The sequence below is a fragment of the Halichoeres trimaculatus genome, unplaced genomic scaffold (genome assembly GCF_033239565.1).
Source record: "Halichoeres trimaculatus isolate MK-OKI-2021-1 unplaced genomic scaffold, fHalTri1.1 fHalTri1_scaffold_17, whole genome shotgun sequence".
Taxonomy (NCBI): domain Eukaryota; kingdom Metazoa; phylum Chordata; class Actinopteri; order Labriformes; family Labridae; genus Halichoeres; species Halichoeres trimaculatus.
This window is the reverse complement of record NW_027437195.1, coordinates 13853556-13881219: the sequence shown is the minus strand read 5'-3', so window position 1 is coordinate 13881219 and position 27664 is coordinate 13853556. Positions and strand designations below refer to the sequence as shown.

Below are 27664 nucleotides of genomic sequence, written 5' to 3'. Positions count from 1 at the left end.
CTATCCTGAGCTCTGACATCTGTACATCCCTGTGGCTCACTGTGCTCACACATACTGCAGCACATATGCCTACACACACACACACACACACACACACACAGATTCTTTGTTGATCAGCAAAATAAACCTTTTGGAGCTCTTTGTTCCTTTTTTTGTGTAAACACTGAAATACAATATTTGACTGTATTTTTTATTATTTGGATTTTTTTTTCTCTAAATGTGAGTAAAATTGAAACTTTCAATCACACAGGATCACCCTCTTCAAGTCAAGTCCCATTGCTCACATCAAAGAAGTGCACCTCACTCCAGATAAAAAGTTAGGGTTTATTTTCTAATGCTAAGAGTCTTCTACACTGTCGTCCACACCATCAAACGTGTCCTGCGTCCTCAGTGAACAGTCTGTCCAGGATTGTGTTTTCAGAACTCTGTGCTTGGCAACAGTCCACAGAAGAAATTGAAACGTCCGACCTTGTATTTAATGGAGGTGAAGGCGGCGCAGTGCACTTGAAGCAGCGTCCCCTGCAGTGCCACACTGATAGTTATCAAGTTAGATGGAGATGTCTCTGTCTATGAGGGTTTCATCTCTTTATAATCTTATAACAAACAAGTATGACAGAGGGAAAAGAGCTCAACATGTGGAGTGTCAGCTGATGTTAAGAGACAGAAAGTTCCTGCTGAAGTACTTTCTTGCATGTATCCCACTCCTACATTGGCATTAAAGCCTGTATCTCTCTTGTTTCTTCAGGAGCAGTCCAGACTTCCTGCCACTCTCCTCCTTGCCCAACACAAGGTCCGTGCTGCCCAGCTGGAGACCCAGATCGAGCAGCAGAAACAGGTGGTCAAACCCACCAATCTATTTTCAACTGGAATCCATATGGTAAGTGCAACACTTACTTTACCAGGACCCCAGTTCTTACCAACAAATTTTCTGTGACAAACTTTATCTCAACTCTTACAAGCCTTACACTAAGGTGTGAGTGAAGCAGCAAACTGGTTGTTTAAAGGCTTGTCCAATTTAAAAATCATTTATTCATCCTTTGCCGCAGTAGTAGCATACTCTGACATTGTTGTACTCATGATTTTTATTTGTTAAAGTCTGGTTGTTCATATCAGCTCTCTCAATACTGTATCAAAGGACGTTTTGATCATGGTGCTCAACTTTTCCGCCACCTTTTAAGTGTTTTTTGAAGTTGAGTGTGCGCAGCTGTGCCTCTATTTCTCAGGGGAATCAAAACCACCAGAACCCTTATTTACAGAGTCTTCATGAAAATGTAGAATCTGTACTTTGGATCTGGATTTTCAATAAGGGAAGTGTCCCAGTTTATGTTTGTAGTATGTCTGCAGTCTGGGTAGTACTGGTCAGTAGCATACATGAAGCAGGCTTCAGTGTTTCCATGAGAACAGGTCTGTGTGGGCATCATCAGCAGAGGACACTACAATATCATGATGTCCCAGATTTCATTGGAATCAACAATTCGTTCATCTCCATTAGTAGAATTTGCCGGCAAGTGCAGAAATTTGTTGAAAAAATTTCAACTTGAGCCACAAATCTACTGGACTGAGCCTGGTGCAAAAGCCCATCAGTGTTTTCATCTCTGAAATGTTCAGTTTGACCTCCCGTGTCATGACTCTTATTTTACTTATGAAGAATTGAGACCTGTAAGTTACAAGTTGATCGTAAGACAACTAATTTCTAACAGAGAAGTGTCTGCGTAACTGTGTCCACTGTAAAACTGTGCACTTAGGATGGCTGAATAGAAAACAAAGCCCTTAAATGGTCACCATTTGAACAGCTGTAATTACTGATAAATTGGCATATGAGTCAAATCGGCTTGCTGATTGGTACCAAGCTTGAAACAACAGTGATTGGTTGGCTGTGCTTCCCAAAGTTCACGACCATTCAAAAAGTCACCTGTTGAGTCTGCTGTTTTTATTTCTGTATGTGTGAACAGAGGATGAAGCTACTCCCTTTGCTGCAGGCGCTCAGACTGAAAACAAAACCCTCCATCCTACACATGCCAGGGGCTGCAATGCTGAAGGCTTAAACTCTCAGGGACCTGTGAGACAACTAATTGGCATCCACAAAGTCCAGTTCTAACAAATATATCATAGTTTTAGGGTTTGTCATATGCCCAAACATGTCTCAAAGGTTTTTTTTATATGTGAGGATTTTACAACAAAAATAACAGATGTCTGATAACAGTCTCATCTTCAATGTGAAAAATTTTTAAGTCGTTTTTTTTAACATGCAAGGTGACTCTAAATTTCTTTGCTAGTTACCTTGGGCCCCACCACTGTATAAAGAGAGTGATGGATAAATCAAGGGACCAAAAATGTAGTTTATGTTTGTCAGAATGGACTTTTTAAAGCAGTGATATCCAAGTGAAAGAAGAGAGTTTTAGAAACTAGATGAACCAAAAGTAACTAACAGACACTCACACTTCATCTGCGTTGCTGGTTTACGATGGAGTGGTGATAACAGACCAGGCCTTCACAGAAAGGATGTTCCTCCTCTGTGTCTGGATTTTCTTCACGGTGTGAACAGGCCCCAAACCTTCAGTCATGTCATCACATTCCTCTGAGCGAGCATTGGGACCTACAGGGAGAGGATGGGGGCTCAGAGCTCGCCTCTTTATGCTCACCCTGCCTGAAGAGGCCTTCTCTTTGGCTGTTTTTCAGGTTTTCAGTAGTTTATTTTCATTTTAGTGTGATGGAGATAAGCTGTGTCATCACCCCCACCTCCTCCCCGGCAGCCCTCATGAGGCATGCTTGTCTTCCCACAGTTCAGTGGTGCATGGGAGAGATATGAGTGTAGGACTCACCTAGGCCCAAACTGGAGCTAGCTTTTAACACACTCAGGTCGAACCAAACTCCTTCCATCTTTCTCAGCATTTCCTTCCTTCCTGTTGTGTTTTCCAATAGTTGATGAAAAATCCCTATTTAAATGATCTGATGCAGCTATAGCTGGATGCAATGTACTTAGCTAGCGTCAGTGGAAAAGCACAGAATGGATCCAGATCTCACTCTTACTCCTTGATATGCAGCATGAAGTAAAACTTGCTGATGGAGAGAGGAACAGCAGGATTTTGTTGCTCTTGGATTCTTCTGTGGCTGTTTTCCCTCACTTCTTTCTTCCCTTTTCTCTTCATCCTCCCGTCCCAGAGCTCCTGTTGGTGGAGCAGAGCTCCCACCATGCATCTGCTGTGTTGGACTAAGAGACTTGAGTCGGGGGAGCATGTGGGTTTGGATTTCCCTTCACCTCAGAGTCCATAAGAATGACTTCTGTTTGACTTGGTGGAGTTTCAGCACAGAGTGGTGGATTCCTGCAGATTGCTGGAATTCATTTATCTGCTTGGTTGTGGTCCCTTGTTCCATGCTGGGTTTCAGTTTTTCTTCAGGAGAAATCAGGGGAGGCGAATGTAAAAACACATTTCTGAAGCTGGGTCACATTCACACAGTATGCCTTTACTCTCATCAAACCGGACTTTTGTTAGTCTTTTCAGTGACCGTAACATAAGTTAGAGCTGCACTACTTAGTCACAGCATCATCTAAATTTCAGTAGAAAATGTAATTGATGTTTTATAAAATTTGTCATTTATCTGAAGTAGCTTCTGGTGCTTATATCTGAAGTTTTTGACTTTAATTAAATTTGCGAAACAAAAGTGATTGACAGTCTCACATCATATCCTCAAACATTTTTTATCAAAACATGACAGAGTACATCAGAACTACCTTTTTGACTGATAAAAAGGATAACAACATTAAAATAGGCTTGAAGGAGAAAGCTTCCTCTCCCACTGTCCTGTGAATCTGTGCACTGAGGTGATACAGTTCATTCTGTGACAGTGATGAATGGACGAGGCTGTTTTATGACCCTCTTTGTTTTTGGTGATGTGCAAGTTCACCAGTCACAGAATCAGCCGGCCCCAACACCCCTCACCCACTCCGACCACCCTGCTCCACCTCCTCCACTCCAGGCCAGCTGCTTAACCCTGGGCCAAGGTGAGCCGTCAGCGGTGGAATGACATATCTGCATTTCTTTGAGCCGTGCAATCCATGGAGCGTGAGGAAGCCTACTCTTCCTCAGCTTCCTAATGACTCCACGCTTTATTTAAAGAGTGATCTAATGTTGCATCTAGTTGTGTCATGGTGTTTCCTGGGAACACTCAAGGAGACATCTCAGCCATCCTGGCACTTCTCTTTGACCGGGTGATTTTCCAGGAGTGAGTTCAGGGGATTCCAGCCTCTTGGATTCTGGTTTATCTGGTTGTGTGTTAACTTGTTGTCGAGTGGATGCTTGAGGAAGTTTGCCGATCCTGGGGGAAAGTAGTCTCGGTCCAGGTGTGATGTGAGGTGGGATGGGCCTGGTCTTGCCTGAGGAATGGTCTGAAATCACTCACTAATCCCTCACTTTGTAGGCACTCTATTGAACCAAGACACACATACCCTCGTGCGGGTGCATACACACTCACACACACATAAGTGACACTCCCCTCAGCCAGTCTGAGTAAACATCCTTTGAAGAATAAAGTGTCTCTTTAAAATAGAAATCCGCTGATATCAAAAGAGACTGTCTGTGCGGGAGGGGGGAACTATTCGCTGTTTAAACAGGTTTTTGTTGTTGTCTGACACATGAGAGCGGCTGAAGTGCCAAGCAGGATGACAAGAGTCATGAAGTCTAGTCATCAGCTTTGGCACCTGCTCTTAGCAAAACATGAAGAGTAGGTGAGGGTTATTAACATACAAATCACTTTTTGTTTGCGCTGAAGTTGTTTTTAATGGTTTTTTGATCAAATTTAAGCATGATGGCTTTGTGTGTATATTTGTGAGTGTGTGTCTGCGTGTCTGTGTGAGGTTGGTGATTGTCCCCAGCTCCTGCAGGGTCCCATTCCTGAAAGCAGTTGACCGATGGGGAATCTTTCCACCTTGAAGCAGCTTTCAGCGCCATCTTAAATAAAAGGTCCCAGGTTCCAGCACTGCTGGCACCCAATCCCCTCCTCACAGGCAGCAGAGCAGCTGACATACCTGATGAGGCCAATGTGGGCACCTAATGAAAGCAGGGCACACAGTAAACAAAGTGCATCACACATACACACACACACACATGTGGGTGGAAAGTTTATCCCTAAACATAAATGTGTAGCTGTCTGAAATAACCCAGGTTCTCTGGCTTTGTTCCGTTCTACACCGAGGGGAGGAATTCAGATACCATAGAAAACAAAAACACAAGTACACACACACACACACACACACACACTTCCATACATTGGGAGCGTGTTTGTTACAGCGTAGTTTCCTTGGTTAAGTCGTCCTCCACAGTGACCTCTGCTTCACAGACATCATCAGACTCTCCGCTGGCAGACCTGCCTAACCTGTTTTGCGTTGAGTTGTTGCTATGCACTCCCCCAACCCCCGCTCAGCTTTTCACTATCTTCTCCGATATTTCCTCGTTTCCCACATTGCTCAAAAAGATAGAGTTGAAGTTTACACTTTTTAAGTTTTGACTAAAGTATTCACAAGATACTGGCTGTCACTAAAGAAAGAGAGAGCATAACCCCTTGGCCTTTGTTCTTTCCTCTTTATGGATTGATGGCATGTAGGTCGATAGCTGCAGGGGCTTGGGCAGATGGGGGTCAGCCCTGATTGGCACAAGCACATGTGGGCATTCACACCTCTGCCCCTGCCCCTGGCTTGGCCCCTGTTTAGGTTGGCCTCAGCAACCCCTTGCCCACGGGCAGGCTGGCCTGGCCCGGCGGAAAAAGGAGTTGTCAGCTTTAGGGGCTTTGCGCCGGGGCAGCTGCCACTGGTCCGGCAGTTATATTTAAACTTGTAAGGCGAGGGGAGGCACTGAGTGAGCAGCAGCTTTTACACTTGCTACTTGCTGCTCAGTTGGCCAGTGGGCAGCTCAAAGCTCTTTATCCACACAGAAGCACTGGCAGTGCCAGGGCAGAAGGTGGAAGTAAAAGCTGAGGATGGGATGCCACAAAGCTGGCCCCTAACAAGGCTTATTAATGTTATCCCCAATACAACACTGTACACTTGTCCCCTTTTCATTCTCCTCATTATCGCCCTATGCATTAGTGACACTGCCTCTGGAGCTCAGCGTGGGTTACACAAGGCTTCCAAAACCTCCTTGAAACAAGCATGATGTGGTTTTATGAACAAGTTTTCTGTGGATGTTGAGAGGAGGTGCTGATGGAGTGGTTGGACTCTCAGGGACCTTGATGTGTCCTGCTGAGCTGCAAAGTCAGGAGAGACGGGGGCCTAGAGGGTGCTGATGACTGTGCAGTGTGTGTTTATGACTGCAGCACGTGTTTCTGGTGGTGCTCTTAGTGGTGACCCATGATTTAAGATGAAAATAAAGGGGTTTTGTTCAATATTTCATTGCACACGTAAAATTAAAAGGTTTGTCTTGTAGCACTTTGCATTTCAGAATCCAACATTAGAAAAGTAGAAAACTATTGGGAATTATTGATTGTTGAAAATGAGCATTGCTTGAAAAAAGCAATAGAGGTGATTGAAAAAAAATGTGCTTTTCAAGTTCCTTGTCTCTTAAAACTCATTCATCATCTTGTTGTTAATTCAGGCTCTGGTACTCCTGGTGCTATCCCTCTGGGCTCTACCACTCATACCTTAAAATGACTTTTATGAGACCCCTGTCCCATAAAAGTCACACGGATGTCTGCCATATCACTCTGTCAGATGGGTTAACCCCGTTGCTTTCCCAGATTCCGCAGAGTTAAGAAAAGGGAAGGTGACGGCACATCACACGCCGTTTTATGCCCCCAAGAGGCATAGAGTGCTTAACAGTTTTCCGAGCCAGCACACCTGTCCCCTGCACCAGCACGAGGATAGGCACCAGTGACGGCTTTTACTTGACCTTTTCAAACAGTTCCACTTCCAGAAACTGGAGCTGGTATTACGAGATCACTATAACTCTATCTGGGTCTGAGGTAGGTTAAGGAGACTGCAGGACCAGAAGGACGATAACTCCCTCTGGCGCGTTGGTGATTTTCACAAAATGTCCTCCCCTGCGGTTTTATTAAGATTGACGGCCCCCAGAGTTTCATTTCAGTGTCACAGGGGTATTATGGGAGTCTTAAACACAAGGTATACACAAACTTGAAAGTGGCATGAGGACACACATAAGGTTGTATAGGTAGTGAGATGGGCCTCTGTGATGTTAAAAGCAGATGTTTGTGTTGGCTCTTTCAGTCGTGTTGTTCCAGTGGCCCCTGGTTCCTAAGCCGTTTATTCTCTGCTCGGCCTGGCTGGCCCCCCTCCCTCTTTCTCATGCTTTCTTCCACCGGAGCATTTGGAAAACAACATTCATACGCCGTAATTCATACTAGCTTTTAATAGGACGTGATGAGTTTATGATTGAAAGTTTTAGCAGTGTTATGAGGTGGAGTTGAGGACAGCGCAGCATTCGATGGACTATCAGTCAGATGGCTTGTCTCATCTCCGAGCAGATTGGTAAAACAAAGCTTTAATTTACACATTTTAGTTGATCTATTTTGAAGGACACAGGCTACACTTATGTATGCACGACTTAGGCTGTGTTTGTCTCTGATGATGTGTCTCTGCCAGATTTCAAGGTGCCCTTGCAGAGGAATGCAACAGAAATTTCCTCCAGACTGGGGGTTGGCCGAGCTCCGTCTGTCTGCTTTAAAAATCTGATTTACTGCACTTTAGTTATCTGCAACTCCCAATTTGCTGCTCTCTTTCGTCAACAGTCCACCACTGTAGTTTTCTCCCCCTGCTCCCTTCGTCCCAGTGCGTCTCTTTGATTGGCGCAGTAGGGGAGTAAAACACTGCTGAAAGTCTGAAGGAAGATGGATGGAGGGTCTGAAGAAGTGTGAAAGTGAGGGAGAGTGACTGCATTTGGGGTGGTTGGTCTGGGTTTCATTAGCCCGTGGTGGGGCTCCTCTGTGTTGAATGAATGGATGGGACAAGAGAGGGGATCACTGGCACCTTGGGGTCAAAGGTTGACTGAAAAACCATGGAGAAGAAGGTGCCTTGTTTTTTGTGTTTTATTAAAAGAACATGTGGTGGGATGCCAGATATGTTTGCTCTCTAACTGAACTAACATAATTTTTTAGTTTAAATATATTCTTTAAAGTCAACTGTACAACAATCCTAAAAGAAATTAGACTAACTTCTCTAGTTTCTTAAAGGTAGAGTCTGCAGAAATTTTTGTTACTTGTTAGTAAACACAACATTCAAATCAGGCTCCTCCTCCTTGGATCAGTGCCAGCTGCAGCACACACCCACAGCCTTTGACCGTGAATACCTGAACGCACTCACTAGCCCAGAAACCATCAGCAGCATAACGTTTGACACATACCTGTTGAGTAGAAAGCCAACTCGCGTCTCTCCTCATCCCGAGTTGCTATCTAAGTGCCCAAAAGCGAGTGAAAGTCAAGCCAAGATTGGCCCTTGTTTAGGAAAAAGCTTTGTCTTGTTGGCATCCTGTTTTACTTTGGTTTTGTCTTGTGTTACTTCGTCCGCTATTGTAACTCCTCTGATTAGCTTCCACTTGCAATCACCAACAGGCAAACTCACTTGCGCACTGGGTGCTCTGTGATTGGCTGGTATATTTATCTTTAAAAGTTGACATTTTATATTTTCAGGAAAATCCTGCAGACCCTAGTATACGTTACTAAACTCAAAGATATACACTAAAAGTAAATAAAGTAGCACAAACTGCTGTACTTAAATGTGTTTTTGTTTGTAGAGAACGAAAAAAGAAGTGTTTCTTAAAGAAGTTCACAATACAGTTTTCTCCAGGTTTTCTTTGGCATCACCCACAAACAGTTACTTATTACAAACAGTAATGATGTGCGAGAAGCACTGCACATTGTTGTCTGTTCATTTCAGGCTGTTTTAAATGTCACGCAACAGTTCATTTTAGTGTGCCAAAAAGTATAAGAAAGGAGAAAGAAACAGAACATCATGATCACACTTCAAGTCAAGATTCCCGTCAGTGACCAAACAGAGAAATCCAAGGGTGATGACGCTGATTCATGTGATGTCAGAAAAATGAATAAACAAGTAATCATGGAAACTTAACATGTTGTAATTCCAGCAGCAGTAGTTTCCTCAGAATAAGGGATCATAAGGAACATTTTCAGTGTTGAGTATCAGCTCACTTCTCACTCTTTCGTTGACTAGAAAAAATGGCTGTGGGTTTTATACTTCCTTTGTTGTGATCCCTGCTGCTTTTCCACCTGCATGCATAAACCATCACTCTGTGCAACAGGTTCAGGCTAGTTCTGCTACGATACTACAAAGTCATCAAGGTGAACAGGACTCAGGGGTACCAATGAATTTCATGTTTTTAGTTCATATTGTGCTATTTGAACAAACTGTGTAGTATTAGGCTCTGCAGTGCATGGTTGATATGTGTCACTTTAAAAGCATGGTGCAGTTTGTCTTGGTTTGTGTGGCTCTGCCTTGTTTAACTGTAACACACTGGTCTGGTAAAGACAGTTATGTTGTGTTTTGGTTTGAAACTTGTTACTGAGCTGTTTCTGTGTGCATCACTTCAGTCATTTCCAGCTTGGCTTTTGTAGCTTTATTTCCTTGTGGGTGCGATAGGAAGGACCAAGCAGGCAGTCTGAGGCCGCGGGGCACATGTTACTCATTTAGCTTGGTTTTCATCAGCTCCCCTCTGTGTTCTGTTGTTTATACATCCCCCCACCACCCTTTCATTTGCTTTCCCTCTTTATCTTTTTATCTTTCTTTTGTCTCTCAGTTCCTCTGCTACTTGCTAAAAAAGTCACAGTTTGTTTAGGCATCATCTTTTTAATCCCAGGTTTGTTTCATGACTTTGGCTCATCTTCTGAGTCTCATTACTTTAATGCTGGAGAAAGCTTTGTGGTCTGATGCTGGGTGGAAATTCCCATTTGATGGCAGAGCCCCAAGTCGAACATTTCTACAGTGTCCTCAAGAAGTATCATGTTTCCCACTCCATCTCGATGGTCAGGAGTACAAGGAACTGCAGTTACCTGACTCGATTCCTAACTTTGAGTAACTGTTGATGTCTGTTGAATGGTTTTTCACTTGACCCTACATGTTTGCATGGTACCCAGAAATATTAGAGTTTTAATTCTCACAGTGATATAATTTCATTGAGATTCAGGTTCATTGAGGTTGGCTAAACATAATTTTTAGAGTGACCTACAGACGATGTGATCACTAAGTAAACTGAACCAGTTCCACTAGTCTGGTTGATTACATAGGAAAATCTCCTACTTATTCCTCTTATCACAAAGTCCATTTCCTCATCAACCCCACTCTTCTGACTATCAGATATCATCAGGAGTAGTTGTTGACCACAAAAGAAGATCAGTCATTGTCTCAACTGTTTCCACAAAACCAGCAGTGCCAGGGGGGATTGAAATGACATGACTCCTATTTCTGAACCAGTTGGTCAAGAAGTAGTGGTTGTAAATTTGGCTGTTTGATTGACATTAAGCCTTTTCCAAACAGTTTTTTTTTCCGTTTGGGTCATGCTGTTGTGACATAGGGAAAGTTTCCAGTGTTGCCATGCAAACTAAAATTAGACAATGAAGATTGATGTTCTGCTGTGCTAAGTGTTGTCTTTCTATTTTCTTCTCTACAGCGCCAGACAGTGTCTCTTCAGCCTGTGCCCAAGATAGAGGAAGTTCTGTACCAGTACAAGCCCCTTCGGATTGAAATCTGCGGACCCCAGGTGCCTGAACTGGAGCAGCTAGGCAGACTAGGGTAAAAATCCACCACTCATCCACACAATTTTGATTTTCCTTGTCTCTAAGGTCTAGAAAAACTCAAATGTCCCCTAATGTATTGGTCCTTTTATAAAAGAAATAAAATCTTGTCAGTGGATAAAAGTTAATTCACCTGCAAAGCTATGGGGCCCTGAAGTTTGGTTGAGTTTTAGGCCTGAACCACACGTATATGGATATAACTCACATTTTTCTGTCCAATGGGGCCTCTCAACCACACGAACACGGCGATTTCACCCACACAAATGGAGATTTTTAAAAACTGATAAAAGAGTGAAGAAATAAAAAAATATCCGTGTAGCGGTGTTAAACGGAGCTGGAGTTGACGTGATGACGTCAAGCGCCTAGCAACAAGTCACTGTGTTTGACTGCGCATGCTCACAACGTTCTTCTATGGTTTTCACATTTTGCTAACCTGCCACTTATCGGCCAGGTATGGCATTGCAGGCTTCAGAGGCGATCGTTGTCATTTAGGCCTCTTCGTATGGACAGAGATATTTCTGTGGTGTGGACGGAGATTTTTTTTTAAACGAGGACAAAGATATCCGATCAAAAAAATATCCATATACGTGTGGTTCAGGCCTTAGTGTGGTTTCTGTTTGTAGCACATAGTAGTCGAAGTCATACTGACCAATCACACATCTGCAGACTTTTATAGATGCCAGCACGGAGAGCAAAATCAGGTGGGCTGCATGAGCAACGGATCTTTTAAGATGCATCAAACATCCAATCAGCGTTTAAATTTCCTGTCTCTCAGGAATTCATCAGGAAACATAAAAAAAACATCAACTTAATTTCCATCAAAATAAAAATCAGACAAATTAAATGTTTTTTCTTCTTCTCCCAGGGGCAGCTCAGTCTTCCCTCTTCATTATAAATCTTCATTTTAAAGTTATTTCAGCAAAGCCAAGACCCTTCAATGCTCAGTCAAATCCCAAGGAAAGATCATTGTCATTCTACTTAGAGAGACAGCGGGAAGCGTCTGTGCCACTTACTTTTTACAGAGAAACTAAGACTGATCAGAGACAAATACAGGTGGATGCTTCTCCCAGGGATACAGTTCAACAATAAATTTTCTGGAGAATCACAGGAAACCATGGGGCATAGCAAGCAGTAATAAAGCCTGGCTTATCTTTCTTGGGCCCTCTTTACTTCATGCAGAATAATGAAAGCAAATGAGGAGTTGGGAAAGGAGAAAGAGGCAGTAACACACATTGCTCTGCCACAAACCACCACAGTACGTCTGCAGGAGTGTCCATTAACACACACAGGAAGTTTTGACCCAATCAATCCCTGACGCCATTGGCCGGGGCTCTCCATCAGACAGCCCAGCCATCTGCACTCCAACTGGCTGGCACTAAAGCCTGCCACACACAGAGAGCGGCTGCTTTTATTGGGTGACAGGAGCAAACGGGGTCATTTTCTTTTTGGGCGAGCTCTCTGAGTCTCAGCAGGGCTTCACCCTGACGATAACCTTCGTTTGGCTGAGATGAGCAGGTTTGGACATAATGTCAGCATGTTTAGATGAAGGCTTTTCTAGGTTATTCTTCTTTTTTCTTTAGATAAAAGTTGCTATTGACTCATATTGTGCAATCCCATCCACCTAATTACCTGGAAAATCATTGACTTCATTTTTTCCTTAAAGGATTGCAGAGGAGTTTAAGCAGAATAACTGATACTTATTTACATTATGTATTCAGTGAAGTGCTGAGGTCCTACTTCTTTTGGCCAGGCTGATCAATATGCAGATGAAACACATCTCACAATTTTTGCCGCATGCTGGAGCTCAAAGCAGGGAAGAAAAGGAGGGGGGGCGGTGTCAGCAGTTCAGGGGTCCAGGAGGACCAACGCTGGAGAGGAAGAGCTCTGCCACAGAGATAAATGAGGTTCAGTTCAGTTAGGAACAACAGTCCCACTGCTGCAGGCCGCAGGCAGCGACACAGAGAGGCCCTTCAGACAAACCACATATCCCAAGATGCAACGTGCTGTTAAGTAAAAGCAAGGAATAGTGCTGACACTTCAGCACAGTTGGCAGTTTGCAACTCAGCTAAGTTTGAGGTTTTGTGCATGCAAGCTCAGATATACATAGACAATCGAGCTCACACACACGCTCAGGACGGTGTCCCTAAAATGTGCTATACATTTCATGTCATACACACTCACTCTCACCCTGCTTATTGCAGTCCCAGCATTTTGGCCACAGTGGCGCTTATGTGATGTGGTAAAAATTCATAGTGTGTGTGTGGAGCAGAGAGCAGGCAGACAGCGTTGAGAGGGTGAAAAGTGGGTCCCCTGTGTGAAGCATTGGACTGCAGCTCTATTCCTATGACCTGTGAAGGGAATATGCTTGAATGTGTTGGGAGATATGGACGTGCCTGAGTGTGGATGAGGTGAAAGAGGCTGTGAGGGGGCAGGTACTTATTTTAAAACACGGCTGTTTGTCTTGGTCAAGGCCCACGGTGACAGCAGCACCACCGGTGATTTGTCTTGGACACAGCCATCAAGTGAGACTGGAGAGTTGAGCTCACACACCCCCTCCCTGGTGGCCCTGGGGCCTCTAGGGCAGGTCTCACACAGGATATCCAGTCAACACAAGGCTGGGGCTGAGCTCTTTTTATTTCAACTCTCTCCTTTCTTGTGCACTGCTCTCCTTCTCCTTCTGACTCAGTTTCTGTGTCTTTTTCGCCTTGTCCCTTTGCCCCCCAAAAAACCGCAGGAGAGCTGCACGGCTGCCAGGAAAAAGAAGGGCCACGCCTCTTTCACTGTCTCTCCCTCTCCGTCAGCTGTACCTGAATAAATATGGGCTGAGCTGTGCTCCTCTATTAAAGACAGCTGCCTCAATACTGGAGAGGAGGAAAGGCTGCATGTTCAGGCAACAGGGGCCTCCAAAAGTGCCCATTCAGCTTCAACATCTGTCCCCATCCACACACACATATATGATCAAACTGCTCCTCCCCTGATGTGCAGAGGTGTGTATGATATGCCACAGAGGATAAGACCCTGACTGTGTGAGGTTTCTATAATGGTAGTACGATGCTGTCTATCACTGAATGGCACGTACCCAGAGCCATGCGTGAGCTGTAGGAATTATGAGCCAGCTATGAATGTAAGATTACAACCAGGACTCCAAACGTCCTGCCATGGCTCCTTTGCTTTTATACATAACGGTAAAAGCCTTTGATAAACAAAATCAAGGTTGAAGTAAATACTTCTTTGGAGACAGAAGCAGAAACATATGATGTTTATGTTGACATGGCTGTGATATGAATCCCAGAACAGAGGAAAGCAAGCAGTAGCTGTTTTAACTTGCCTTCTCTTTCCAAACTTACGCCTGCCGATGGACATACCATGAACAGAACTCTTGCATACATCACAAAACACCATACTAGTGAAGTCAGGCCTGGATGATATTTAAAACAGGTCAGTTTTCAAGCATATGAGCTCATTAAAACACCGGCTGAGGCTGTATGTTGATTTTTTAAATGTTTTTGTTTATGTGTGTAGGAAAGCATACGGGTCTGAGTTTTCTCTCTACAAGAACACTTTTTAAACTTTTTTTCACTCTGACTGTGTAGGCGTTGAAAGACTGACTGGGATCTTGGACAGGGACAAATCGTATGGGGGGGAAATAAGGGGAAAGAGAAATTGGCTGCGGAGCGTTGAAAAATCTGACTCAAACCTCAAGTGCTGACAATGAAAGCTCGCCAGAACAGTTGTTTGTGTTGGCACGGGTCGCCCTGAAATTAGCCCATCTCTTTCTGACAGAGGTTGCTCAATGCGCTTCGCCAAATGCCAGTGTGTATAATATTATGAAGGTTTGCCTCCTCCCCCCTCGCTGCATTGCTCGCTATAATTGGTGGAAAAAGTGAGGTTTTCTGTTGGGAGCGCTTGTCAAGCATTTGTCTCTTGTCGGTGGGGTGAAGGAGAGCAGCTGAATGAGCAGTGTTTAGTCTGGAGCTCCTCTCATGGGGATTTACTTCTGTGCAGGAGGAAGTAGTCTTCAGAGCACCAGGTGGAAGGTTGGAAAACAATAACTGTTCATATTTAAAATCAAAGTAAGACCATCCTTTCTGTCTCATGTCTTCATTTAGAGGGACTGAGCCCATCTGTTGACATGAGCACATGCATAACAACATACAGGAGGACTACATAAATCACTTGTGCGTGCACATATGTAGGCCAGCAATGTTTAACGTCTACTTAAAAGACGCCTGCTCACTGTTTTGGTTGAGAGCCAGGGGTTAATGGGTCTCTGAGTGATGTTCTTCTCCTGCCTGTGTTCCTCAGCTTTCCAAACATCCCTGTGCGCCTGCGTGTTTATGTGAGCGCCGTGTGTATCTGTTTGTTTGTTTGTGTGCAAGATCATTCTGCATGTTAAGTGCTTTGGTGGGAGGGAGATATCCAGAATAGTCAGTGGTGCCATCACAGCCCTCAGTTCCTGGCAGCTGGCTCTGCTACCCTCTCCCTGCCTGCTTGGCCTGACTCCAGGTCTGAGCACTCCATCTTTCCAGCTCTGGGCCTGGATGGCCAAAAGTACTACTAGTGACCCTTGATTTGGCCTTACAAGAGAGCGGGGCCACTAAGCATGCTCCATAGTGTTTTTGAATCTATTCCTGCCATCGCTACATGAAAAATGAGGTTTGAATTGCATAACATTCATTACTTTCTTCCCTTGCATATCATCCTGATCCATGATTTATTACTTACATATAAAATAATAAAGTTGAAAACAAGACCTTACACCCCCTGAATTTTCAAAAAATGAGATATTGTATTTTTTCTGATATCCTAGAATGTGATTTGATGCCTCTGAAAATAGGTCATTGACATTTGGCTGCAAGATTTCAACCTTCATGACGACACGAGGATCCTCTCTTTTTATTGGAGTAATCTGATAAAGCAGCTCCTCCTCTGTGATGTCAGTTAGTCACACAACCGCCACCGAGGGATACACACACCAAGAGCCGAGTATAAACGTATAAACTATACATGTTACAGTACAGGTTTGACTCACCACACTGAAGCGTCCTGAGATGATCTGTGTCGAGGTGGATTTTCTTCCTCCTGAGCTGCAGAACCGTCCAGGTCTGACTCGGGGTCCAATACAAAAGGACGTATCCTACACTCTGCCGTTTTATTAGTGCTATCAATGCCTTACGACAAAGTTTTGGCAAACAGCAAACTCGCTCGGTCTGCTCTATTCAATGTGGCGATTTTGTAAATACTGCCATGCTGCAAAAACTGCCTCCTGGCTCTACCCCCTCCGCCCCTCTGATAGAACTGACCAATCAGAGCACAAAGGGCTGTGACGTTGCGAGGTTACTGGAGGTCATTCTCAAAACGGAGCGTTTCAACAAGATCTTCAGAATGGTCTAAAATGAGGATATTGAGAACGCTGTTGTGGGGCAATGAAGGAACTAAATGACTTGTACTGAGGGCAGAAATGCTTTACAGGCATCCTAGTCTGGCATAGTGAAAAGTAGAAACAAGCATGATATGCCCCCTTTAAAGTGTAAGTCAGCTGTGATGCTCTTCTCTTTCTCATATATGAAAAGATCAGCCACTCCAGAGACGCCTTGAGGAACAGCCATGAATAGTTTTTCCATGTATCCCAGGTTCTCTGATCCCCACAGGGCACATATCCATCTGATGGGCCTGTCGGGCCTGGAAGGGCCAGAGGGGGAGGGATCAGAGGTCGCTGACCCCGGGAGAGCTGAGGTGCAGGACCAGAATGTGAGAGTGCTGAGACTGATGGCACCTTGGAGAGGACGTCTTGTATTCTTGGCCTCAAATAGTCATGCACTCACACAAACACAGCTTTGATGCTTTGGTTATGAGCTGGAGACTGAGGCACTAGTTAGCATGACCTCAGACAAACTCCCACAGTCTTTGATCTGTTTTTACTGCCATTAGATAACGTCTCAAGGCAAATGTTTTGTTCTCATTCAGCCAGTTAGATACTCCCTGACAATGCCTAATATTACCATCCATGGATAATTGTTGATTAGGCTTCTGCATAACAGCAGGGCTTTCCCTAAAACACTTAAGGGGTTGCCACCATAACCAAGACCCAAAGCTGATCTTGGTTTCTCAGATATCTGATATCCTCCATTCTTCCACTCTGCACACTCATAGCGTGTGCTGCTGTTTTGTGTCACTAGATCCAGCATAGTCAGTAACTATAGACATCAGAGCAGTGCTTCTCTGACCATTCAAGTGTTTCCATAGCTCAGATCTGAGCGTCTGCCTGCAGACACAGCTCCCAGATTTGAACATTTGCATATTAAAATGAGAGTGCATACAGAATTCAAGTGTGGGGGTTCAGGTCCAGATATTTGACTTGCAAACATGTCTGTGTCAACAGGATCCCTCATCTTCTTTGACAGCGTACAGCCACCACCTTGCTTCAGCTTCTTGTACTTTATGTTCTCATCGTTACAGACGAGATGAGAAACAGAGTGGAGCGCCGCCACTGTCCAATTCCTCCCCAGCCCCCACCCAGGCCATTATCCCGTCTGTCTCAGTAAACAGACCATTAACAGACAGAGCTGGTGGAGGCCAGATCACTATTGTTTTCCCTCCCATAGATCTGTGCAAATATTGATCTTCTCTTGAAGTATGAGTCAAAATAAGCACACGCTGGAGTTGACGGGAGGCTTTTTACTCGTGGGTGAGTCATTTGTGACCCAAAGAGCAGGCGGAAACAGAGGGAGCAGAGCGGGAGAAACATTTGTCTTGTGTGTATTCTGGTCATCTGAAAGAGCTCTGCTTTTAGTGTTATTGTTTTCCCTTTGTGGGCCATGTGCCAGACAGACCAGCAGTCTCCTCCCGGGATGAACCCAGGCCAGGCCAAACCAGGCCATTGCCAGCGAAGGAGACAGGGAACTCCGAGGACAACAGAGTCCCCTCCCTTTGAATTTATTTGTGTCGCAGCCTAGAGGCCACAGAGTCAACACCCAGAGGAGGGTGAGGTGATGTATTCTGACTATTTTAACAACAGGGTCTGTGTTGAGGTTTGTAAAGCGGCCTCATACTTTGGTTTTGAGTTAGCTGCTTGTTTTGTGTGTTTTTTACTCAAACACAACCAGACCTGAACTCTGTGCCTCTCCTCTGCTCCTCACCCCTGGGGCAAAGGGCCAAGCTATGTACAGGGGGATTAAACGGCTCATTTTCCCCTCTTAAAAGCTGGAGAAAGAAAACAAACTCCCGTCACGTGGGACTTGGCCGTAGGGACTTGCCACACACACCTCATGGTTGGAGGTACTTCTTCAACATGATGTATGAATTATTCGCCTCCTGCTGCTGACGCTTTCCCTGCTTTTTGTTTTCCTCACCCCCTCCCCTCCGTTTCTCTTTGCTCTTTTCCTCTCTGTCTTCCTAATTGAAATCCTCTTTTTTTTCCAGTGCTTTAGGTGCTTCAGTAACTGATACCTGAGGAGACACCCCCCTCCCCTCGGGAATACCCCATTCTTCCTCTGTGTATCAGTTCTCTGTTCCCTAAATGTGACATCTAGCTGTCAAGGCTCTTTGCCTGTGCTCCTGTCAGGGTGTGCCTTGTGCTAGCAGCCATTCTCTGAACAGCATATGTCCTTTCATTGTTTATGGTCCCATTTGGTTAACGATGACACTGATGTCATGTCGTTATCCTCCTTCTCCTGTCTTGTTTTGCCCCCATTCCCTACCCCCTCCTCCTCCTTTCTCCAAGCTCTGGCAGAGTTATCAAGTGGCAGCTCTGGAGACGAAAGAAAGATGCTCTCTGTATCAAGTGGCTGGCGGGTTGAGCAGGTTGTGTGATGCCTCTCCAAGCCCCACGGCTGCTGCGGTTAGGTGTGAGGGCAGCTGCCCAGCCTGTCAGCCAGCCTCTACTGCCTCCATCAGGTCAGATAGAGGAGGTGCAGGGCCAAGGCTGCAGAGAAATCTGGATAAGAAGTGACAGGTGATGCTTGGACCAGGAAGTCTTGAAGCACAATAGGCCTTTATCTGAGAGAACTCCACAATGCTCTGGTTTATAGACAGAAAACAAGTGTACCTCTCAGTCATTATCACCAATGCCAACAAGCTGGCGTCTTGAGGACAGCTTACAGCTTGTCAGTCACTTCACAAGAGAATGTATTTCTATATGCGTTAATGTCAAGTGCCACCCAAAGCTTCTGTTAACACTCTAAACATGCTCTCCCCTTAACTAAGTGTTAGAGATAGCTGCTTCCCTTCTGCTCCTCTCTTTTGGGATGCGGGCTCGGCCTGTCGGTGGTGATGATAACGCACACGATAATGGATAAGGCGTTCGTGGGCTCGTGAGGCTATGATGTAAGCTCCCTCAGAAACACTCACAGAGCACAACTTGAGATAATCCCGCAGACAGTGGGGAGGCTAATGGCTGAGGATCTGTCTCACACACTCGCATGTCCCAGAGGAAGCTGCGTTCAATGGAAAAGAGTGTGACCTCTGACCTGTGGTGATGAAAGACCTCTGTTGACAGATATAGTATACCTGTGAGAGTCCTCTGTGTTTGGCTTGTCTGCGGGGGTTTTTGTATCTGGACCGCAGCCTGGACCAATTCACAAGTCTTCATACTGGTAAAAGTTTGACGCTATTGCTTCTCCAGCAGTATCAAGAGTAAAAGCTCTGCTCTTAGGTAAACATGTATTCACTCATATATGAACACAAACAGGGGAAGAAACACACTGCACATCTACACAATGATCTCAGTGTGCTGAATCTCGCACAGGGGTACATTTCTCTCAGGGCAGAGAGTAAGAAGGAGGGGGAGATGGTGCTGTTAGTGTAACCGGAGCTGCTTGAGGAATGCAGGGGGTGTTTTTGGAGGACTGGAGTGGAGTTTGAGGGGTGAAACGGGGTGGAGGGGGGCTGGGGGCTGACTCAATGGGTAGAATGGGTGATTAGGGGGTGACAGCTGAGTGCTGACCCCTCTATAATGACAAATCATCTGGCAGGTGTGTGGCTCTGCACCCCCTCTACCCCACCCATCCCTCCTCAAGCCGCCATCATTTCCAGGCCCAGGAATCCTCCACCAGCGCTCCTGGAGCAGAGCGTTAAAGGAAGACTTCCGAACATCCACACTTCCATCCAGCAGCTTCCTGAGTGGCCTGTCAGAGGATCGGGGCAGCCTCTGTGCAGATATAGCCTGCCCTTGTGCTCCTCGGCTGCCCTCTTCGTGCACTCACATTTAGCTTCCGTGCTTTAATAAACATAGCTAATGAGGCTTCAGTCCTTCAGGGGTCCTCTCAGATGGGCCAGGTTTTATTGATTTATCTTTGTAGATGTCATGTTTTCTCTTTCCTGTGTTGATTTAACAGTACAAGTCTCACCAGCTGTATGTGTAGCCTGTTTGGGTCGTGAATCATGCTGAAGACAAGCTGAGTCCAAAAAGCCTCTGATCTTTTGAAGTCAAAACAAAGGCTGACCCTGGATCAGTGAGGGGGCTGTGAAAGCAGACAGGTGCTAATCTAAGGCCCTGTCTGATGCCAGACTTCATCACTCCTGAATCATCTCCAAACACCCTTCTTATTCAGATTTAGCCTCACATTTCCTCATGTGTTTATTGACAGAGCTGATCATCATCTTTCTGTTAGGGGTTATTTTGACCAGCAGACAAATCTGAATCAGTATATTTAACATCAAGTGTTATTTGAGGCCGATTCAGCTGCCTTTATTATTGCCTTGTGTTTCTGCACAGTGTTGAAGGTGATGAAGTATCTTCTATCTGTAGTTGCTGTTGTAGCATTACAGGCCTCTTTTCTTTTCCACATCTCCCCTTAATCCAATTTCAGCCAACACATGGAGTCTAGACAGTTGGCCCAATGCAACCTGCACCTCTCCCTGCTATCTGCTGTTCCCCTTCAGAGTCTCAACCTGGCAACTATTTCCTCTTAAAAGCTCAAACACCCTGTGTTTCACAGCAGCATCACCGACTCAAACGCAAGAGGAGCCGCACATTCTCAGCTGGAAATCAAGCAGAACCTGCCGCAGCATTTCCCCACTTATCTTTTCACTTTGAATTAAGGATGGGGCTGAGTTGTGTTTTCCAGGCGGCGGTAGCAAGGGATACTTTCAGAGTCCTGTCAGGGATATCTCAGAGCGTTGTTAGCACTAGTAGAAGATGTTGCCCAGGTATTCAGAGTTCCAGGCACGGATGGAAAATATTGTTTGCTCTCGACAACTTTGGTCCAACTGTTCACGGCAGAAAAGACACACAAAGGGGGTTCAGTGCAGCAAAGGTTAAGCAAATTGTGAATAACTCATGTTGTATCTTTATTTATGAAAAAATCAGAATCTTCTGTCTTGGTGTTTTTTTTCCAAAGACTATCTCAGTTATGAATTTCCATTGTTTCGTTGAATAAGAAATATCGCGTATCACTGGTCTGAGTGTACGCACTAATGGAAACCCCCTGAAAATTCTCCCTTGTGGCAATCATAGTCTGACACGCAAACCGTCACACTGTGTCACTCAGTTGTCTTCATCACCTGCACCCTTCTTTTCCCAGTCCACCCCCCGCAGGCGACATAATGGGCCAGTCCAAAGTGACCCATATTTACCCAATAATACGAGGCTTTGAAAAGACCCATATCAAGTTGCAGCTAATGCTCCAGTGGGGCCCAGAGAGTGAAAGATGTTACCGGCCGAAACGGCTTGGGTTTCAGGTCCCTGCGAAACACAAAAGGCGGTCCAGTCCTCGGAGAGAAAGGGAGAGAGAGAGGGGATGGGGTGGGAGGGGGGTGAGTGCACACAGTGTGAAACAGTAGCGTCAGAGGGTCTCAGAGCGTCTTTATTTGAGAGTGGTGTGTATGTGTGTGTGAATTCTGTTTTATGATTGCAGGATGTGTTAAGAACCTGAGTGTGGCTGACATTTTAATGCATTTCATGTTGCTGCACATTTTAGTACACTCTTAATGTTTCACCGTGAACAAGTACAGTCATGTGAAGAGTTTCTCTTTCAGCTTCACCTCCATTCAAACCTGGCCGTGTGTACGTACATGCATGTCAGCTGGCCTTTACAGGAAGATGCGGATACGGCCGCTGAGTTAATGGAGCAGAACTGAACTAACCTCCGGCGTTTGGGGTGAGCAGAGGGCAGACAGGGTTGGTTTAAGAGAAGAGGGCTTGTGATGATGTTACCCAAAGGTGATTTCACCTCATATCCTCCCTCCACCCTCTCTGTCTCCCTCAGTGCTTCCCACCCTCTCCCCCTCACCCCTCCATCCTCCCCTCTCCTTCATGTTCTCTCCTCTCTCCTCAGGGGCAGGCAGGTATAAAGTTACACAGAGCTCTCAGCTTTCTTGGAAGGAATGACCACATGAGTAGCTTGGGGATTAGATTAGCAGGAAGAGCAGACTTAGCCAGGCTGTAAATAGCCCACTTTTTTCACCATTAAAAAGGCCTCAGTACAATATAATCAATAGATAGCACTCATCCCATGCAGGAAGCCATATGAGAAGACCTCCCTCAAGTGCTCTGAAGGACAGGCTACAGCAGCTTGTGCCTAATGAAGTTATTATTAATCACTGGGCCTCCTGTTTTGAACTTGTGTGTTGCTTCTCTAGTGGCTGATGAGTGGTCTTTGTGTGCAGGCCTGATTGACATCATGTGCTACTTCTTTTTCACTTTCACTGTATGCACAAAGACAGTGATAGTCAAAGTGAGGTCCCAGGACCCCCAGAGGTCTGCGACCCATATCCTGAGGTCCGTGGAATAATGTAGAAACAATTAAAGTGTGCTGTATCACTGAAAAAGCATATAAACCAATTGGGATCTCTTGCACCAATAAAATCAGCAATTTTTCGCTCCCAGTTTAGTTTGTGCCATGAGGTGATTTCTGACATGCCATTCACTTCAGTATGCGACAATAGAAAAAACCTCATATCAGCAAAAATTTTCACAAATTTATAAAATGAATAACTTGAAAATATATATGTAGCCTAATTATATCAAATGTACGGAATAGTACATTACATTACATTACATTATAATTAATATTATACTAAAAAATGTCATAGTAGTGAGAGGGTCCTTGGAAAAATGTCTCATCTGAAATAGGTTTATAAACAAACCAAATTCAAGCCAAACACCATCTATTCAGCATGTGGTCTCACCAACACCTATTTTTCCTCCCTGTCCATCTCTCGTTCACACACACACACACACACACACACACACACTCTCTTCAACTCTCGCTCTCTCAGAGCCTCCCCACAGGTGTTGGGTTACTCTGTAAAGCAGCTTGAATGGGCACAGAAATCACAGAGGGCCGTCTGTACTCTTGATTTTCGTCTCACTTTGAAGTTTCCCCGGCTCACAGGAACAGGGGCCACAAAAGCCAGACTCGTGTGAGGGCTTTAGGACTGTATGATTCCTGCAGGGTGGGGCGGGAGGGGGAAAGCATTGACGGCCAGGAGTACGTGTTGTCTCAGTTGTTTGAGGATTTTGCTGTCGTGGCTTTGTAGTTGGATGCTACGAGAGAGCAGTGCTGAACATGTGTGTAACCGCGACTTGACAGCACAGAACAGTGAAGGAAGGATTAGACCGGGTGGGGTTCATGGGTCAGCCCCCCCTTTGTACACACATGTTGAAAGTAGAGGGGAATCTTTCAGTGCTGGGACAAGACGTGGGGACTAAATTAGCAGCTCGGCTGTTTTTCTGTCTGTGCTGGACTGTGAAAATAAACAGTGACTTTTGGCTTTGCTTTAAGAACCTGAAAAGAGGCTTTGGCAGGCGACATCTGTAAGCACTTGAAAAATAAAAGACACCCATAATACTTTAATAGAGCCATGTTGGAGAGGCTTTTAGGCACAAGGTGTTCCAGTGTTGGTGTACGGGTACGTCTGTCTTGGTTGATCTCATCAAAGGGCCAAAGGGTCGCAGAGAGCCAGAGAAAATAACTCTGAGTGTGGATTTAATGAAGAATAAACTTTCACTCAAGTTACACTCACAGGAACTGCTTTTTAGAGCAGTGCCGGGCTGCCACTCACCCACTTTATTTACAAAATAGCTCTCTGCTGTTACTGACCGGGGCTCTCTCTGTGTGTTCTCAGGTATCTGAACCACGTGCGGGCTGCCATGCCTCAGGACACAGCTGGAGGATACACCTCAGCTTTGGCTTGTCATCGAGCCATTCAAGACGCTTTCAGTGGGCTGTTCCCACCAAGAGGATGAACACATCCACCACAACAGCCCTCAGTGAGAAAAAGACTTTTAAAAACCCACTGCTGCCACTGTGGAGCAGGAGACAACTACTGTGGAAGTCCTGACTTTTCTGATCTTGGTTTGTAATATTTTTTATTTTGTATTAACTTTATAAGAAAATAAATCACATGAAAACAGCTGATCTGTCTGTCATTTCAAAGGTTTATTTAAAACGTAAACATTCATGAATGGAAGATGTTGAGGTGTAAAGAAAAATAAATCTGACAGATTACGATTTCTTGTGGAACACTGCAAAAAAATGAAACTTAAAAAAATGAACAAAGATTTGTGGAAGAAGAAAACGGCTACAAACTTTTGCCACCTAAGTTTTTCTGGTGTTCCCTTCCTGGCAGGCTCTGTAAGATCATGTCGAATCTGTGGCTTCCTCGCACTTCTGTCTCTTTGGTGCTGGTTCTGTGGACAGAGGGAAAAGTATAAGTTATGAAAAGCTTTGTCAAAAACTAGGATGGAAGGTTGTCCTTGTCATCTTAGCAGTAAATTTAACTATGACCACACACAACTCCTAAAAGCTGCAACAAGAACAAATTTTGGACTTTGATAATTTATTAGTAAAAGCTTTTTTTCTATCTGGTGATATTCTGCTCTGTTTTCTCATATTCCTGGAAACATTTTAAAAAACTAAACACTGCAGTGATGCGGTGCTTCTTGTCAACTGCTGGTTGAAAATTTGAGTGGATACAGGATATTTTTGCATACATGTCAAAGTTTATGACAACCTCGCATCATCACACAATACTTACAAGTAGGACTGAAAAAGAAAAAATATTCCAAAAATGTTAAGAGCTGTAGGTAAAATATTCTAACTTTTGGAACCCTAAAAAATGTAAGTTAACTTTTATACAGCACTAAATACTAAGGAGACAGAATAAAAACATCTTATACTGATGTTCTTGATGACTATGTTGGTTTTAGAAACAATAATAATACTGATAATAAGTTTGAAAAAAAACTTTTAAATTAAAACTATTTTTAGAAGATTCAGTAACTTCATTTCCTGTGTGATAATTCACTTTTTCTATCTTGCCTGTTTCCAAAGCCCTTATCAAACCCCAGAACTTCTTTCTATTATATGAAAACATCCTCACCTGTCAGTTCCTGATCACAGCTGAAGAGGACCTTTTTAGGGAGTGTGAATGTCACACACATCATATCTTTGTTGGGTGCTACGTTGCGTACAAAATGCACAGAACATTTGTCTTCCAGGGGGAATCCAAGGCTGCAGGATGCCCTCTTCACCACGTCAGTCTCTGGGTCGTTGTCTTTAGAGAAACCGTAGCAGTGCACTATGGGTAGTGTCTCATCACAGCCGGACTCCTGTTGCAACAGGCCTCTGAACGCATCCAAGAAATCCAGAGCCAACGCGGGCAGGTTCATCACCACATGGATACCAGCTTTACCCTTCAGCAGTGCAGGCAGCTCCTGTTTCACAGGCCCTTGGATGAACGCTCGGCCATCCAGGTTAAACGCTCGGACTTTGGTCTCCACCTTGTTGAGTTTGCAGTTGTGTTGAAGCCACCTGTAAGACTCTGGGTTCAGATCATTGGCCAACACGTGGGCACCGGAGCGAGCGGCTGGAATGGCGAAGGGTCCGACACCAGCAAACACATCAAACACAGTGTCTTCACGCTTGATGAGCTGCACCACACGTTGGTGCTCCGTGCTCAGCCGAGGATTCCAGTACACCCGAGAAAAATCAAACTCATATGCTACCCCGTTTTCTTTTACCTGCAGCACAGACACAGAAGATTACAATGAGGAAAAGATCAGAGGAAAGTTTAGTGTTGTTGAGTATGCATGGATGACTAATGAAAAATACTGGCAAGTTTTTGTTTCAACCTACTTTTGCAACCATGTTTTCCTCCCCAGCTAGCACTTCCATCTTAAAGTTACGGTATGTGGAGTCAATAGTGTTTGTCTTATTGACCACGCAGGTAACCCCAGGATTTTTGTCCATGATGACTTGACCTATGGAGAAACCAATCAGAATATCAGCAATCAATTTCACCATGCAACTCTGAAAAACTCTTTTTAAGATTTCTTTAAGCTAAAAAAATAATAACACTACACAGAAGAAGAAAATGAAAGAATATTGTTAACTAAACAATAATAACAGTATCTCTTTGTTCTAAAAAAAAAAAAAGGTTGTAAAAACAGCTGTTTCTGTTTATAATTTTGCATGGTAAATGCAAAATGTTCTGTGTATGGTGAATCTGCCTAAGACAAATAGGCACTGATAACATGTTAGCCTGTCTTCTAGATATGGACTGATTTTTCACTACAGCTGAGCACAGTTGCTATTTTCTTGAGAGCTCTCATGATGAAATGCACCATGTACTGAAATTATGCTTCATCATATCAACTTTCATCACAATGATCATATTTTGGCGTTTAGTCAGTTTCTTCAGATAATAAGGACAGTGTTATAGGTATACCCTGTGATTTATATGCATATGTTTAGTTTGATTAGCTTTCAATCTAATCCAGAAGTTGCGTTGTCTGACAGGCTTAGATTGATGAAAGTAACTTAGTCTTTGTCTGTTTGATTAATCAAGGGTCGTTCTTGTGCACACTGAAAATGGAGACAGCAGAAACAGCTATTCATTAAACTTCATGACCCATTGTCATTTAAAAAGATTGTGATTAATGACTTTCAATGTCACAATCTAAAACACTTTTGACATTTATAATAGACTCAAATGTCTAAACGGACAGATAAGGGGTTCGAAGTAGGCCACAGATGTATGAGCCAACACAAAAAAAAGTACTTTGTCCTAACATTCTGCAGTCTCAGCACTGTCTTTGTTCACCATGTGTGTCTCACCTATGAGGTTCTTGTAAGGAAGCTGGTGGTCCCTCAGGTTCATGTGTGCAATGTGTCCCACCCTGCTGAATGCAGAGGTCACATCTTGACCCTGTGGGAGAACTGCTTCCAGCACTTCTTCACTCTTCAGGTTGTCATACGTCAGCCTCAGCTCATAGTACAGCAGCTCCTCAGAGACACTGAAGGACCTCAGAGCCTCAGCTTCAGCCTCACTGAAAGAGCTGGGTGACGTCACTCTGTGTGGGTCCAACAGGACCAAACGAGAGTCACTACTTTCCTCTTTATCTTGAACCACTCTGGGCACCCCAGGGCGCTGAATAGTTGCCTTCCTCAGGCTCTTCACTACTTTGTTTAAGACCCCAGTCGGCACACGTAGAGCAGGGACAGAGATGGTCTGTGTAAACGCATCTTTATTCAGAGAGGTCATACCTCGGACCTCTGGAGGGGGCCGGTACAGTTTGTGCTCCATTGTGGGCTTCAGAACAAGGGCAGAACCCAATGGGGCTGACGGTGATGTTGCAGAACTCAGGGTCCAGTAAAGAGCTCCTGATTTTCGGTTACTTTGACTTTGCACTGAAGTACAGACCCTAAAAAGGAACCTAAAATGATAAGACATGCTGTTATATTACACACCATTCGTTAACATACGGGTTTTCAATGAAATGTTGAAATAACAGTTGTTAAAACACCTTATTTAACAGAATAGTTGACATTCGAAGCTCACCTTAACATCCTCCGCTATCAGGCATGCTTCAATCGTGTCATCAGTGGTTGACGAAGGGTCAAGCCGTGATTGGTCAACGCAGATGAAAGTCGCTTTCTGATTGGACGCTCTTCCCTCTGACGCTTCA

The 27664-nt window shown here is 44.5% G+C and overlaps 2 protein-coding genes across 2 annotated transcripts in view; one reads left to right on the top strand and one right to left on the bottom strand.

The window, feature by feature from the left end:
* The window catches only part of mnat1 (MNAT1 component of CDK activating kinase), a 33786-nt gene extending 9660 nt beyond the window's left edge, over positions 1 to 24126 (top strand). The window contains exons 6-8 of the mRNA XM_074692711.1: positions 746 to 877; positions 10629 to 10750; positions 23821 to 24126. Of these exons, the coding sequence (XP_074548812.1) occupies positions 746 to 877; positions 10629 to 10750; positions 23821 to 23941 (375 nt within the window). The 3' untranslated portion in view covers positions 23942 to 24126. The remainder of the gene's footprint in view (positions 1 to 745; positions 878 to 10628; positions 10751 to 23820) is intronic.
* Positions 24127 to 24219: 93 nt separating this feature from the next.
* Positions 24220 to 27622, bottom strand: trmt5 (tRNA methyltransferase 5). Its single transcript, XM_074692709.1, has 5 exons — positions 27538 to 27622; positions 26814 to 27412; positions 25833 to 25957; positions 25078 to 25717; positions 24220 to 24385 (listed from the first exon to the last, which is right to left on the bottom strand). Exons 1-5 carry the CDS (start codon positions 27543 to 27545, stop codon positions 24336 to 24338), a joined length of 1422 nt encoding a protein of 473 aa, XP_074548810.1. The 5' UTR covers positions 27546 to 27622; the 3' UTR covers positions 24220 to 24335.
* Positions 27623 to 27664: the final 42 nt, after the last annotated feature.

Bases quoted from the DNA above. Each gene is read 5' to 3' on its own strand.
- trmt5 (XM_074692709.1), bottom strand. The intron at 25,958-26,813 runs GTGAGACACACA...GTTTCTCCATAG, and splicing joins TCCTTACAAGAACCTCATAG to GTCAAGTCATCATGGACAAA. The intron at 25,718-25,832 runs GTAGGTTGAAAC...TCTGTGCTGCAG, and splicing joins AGGAAAACATGGTTGCAAAA to GTAAAAGAAAACGGGGTAGC.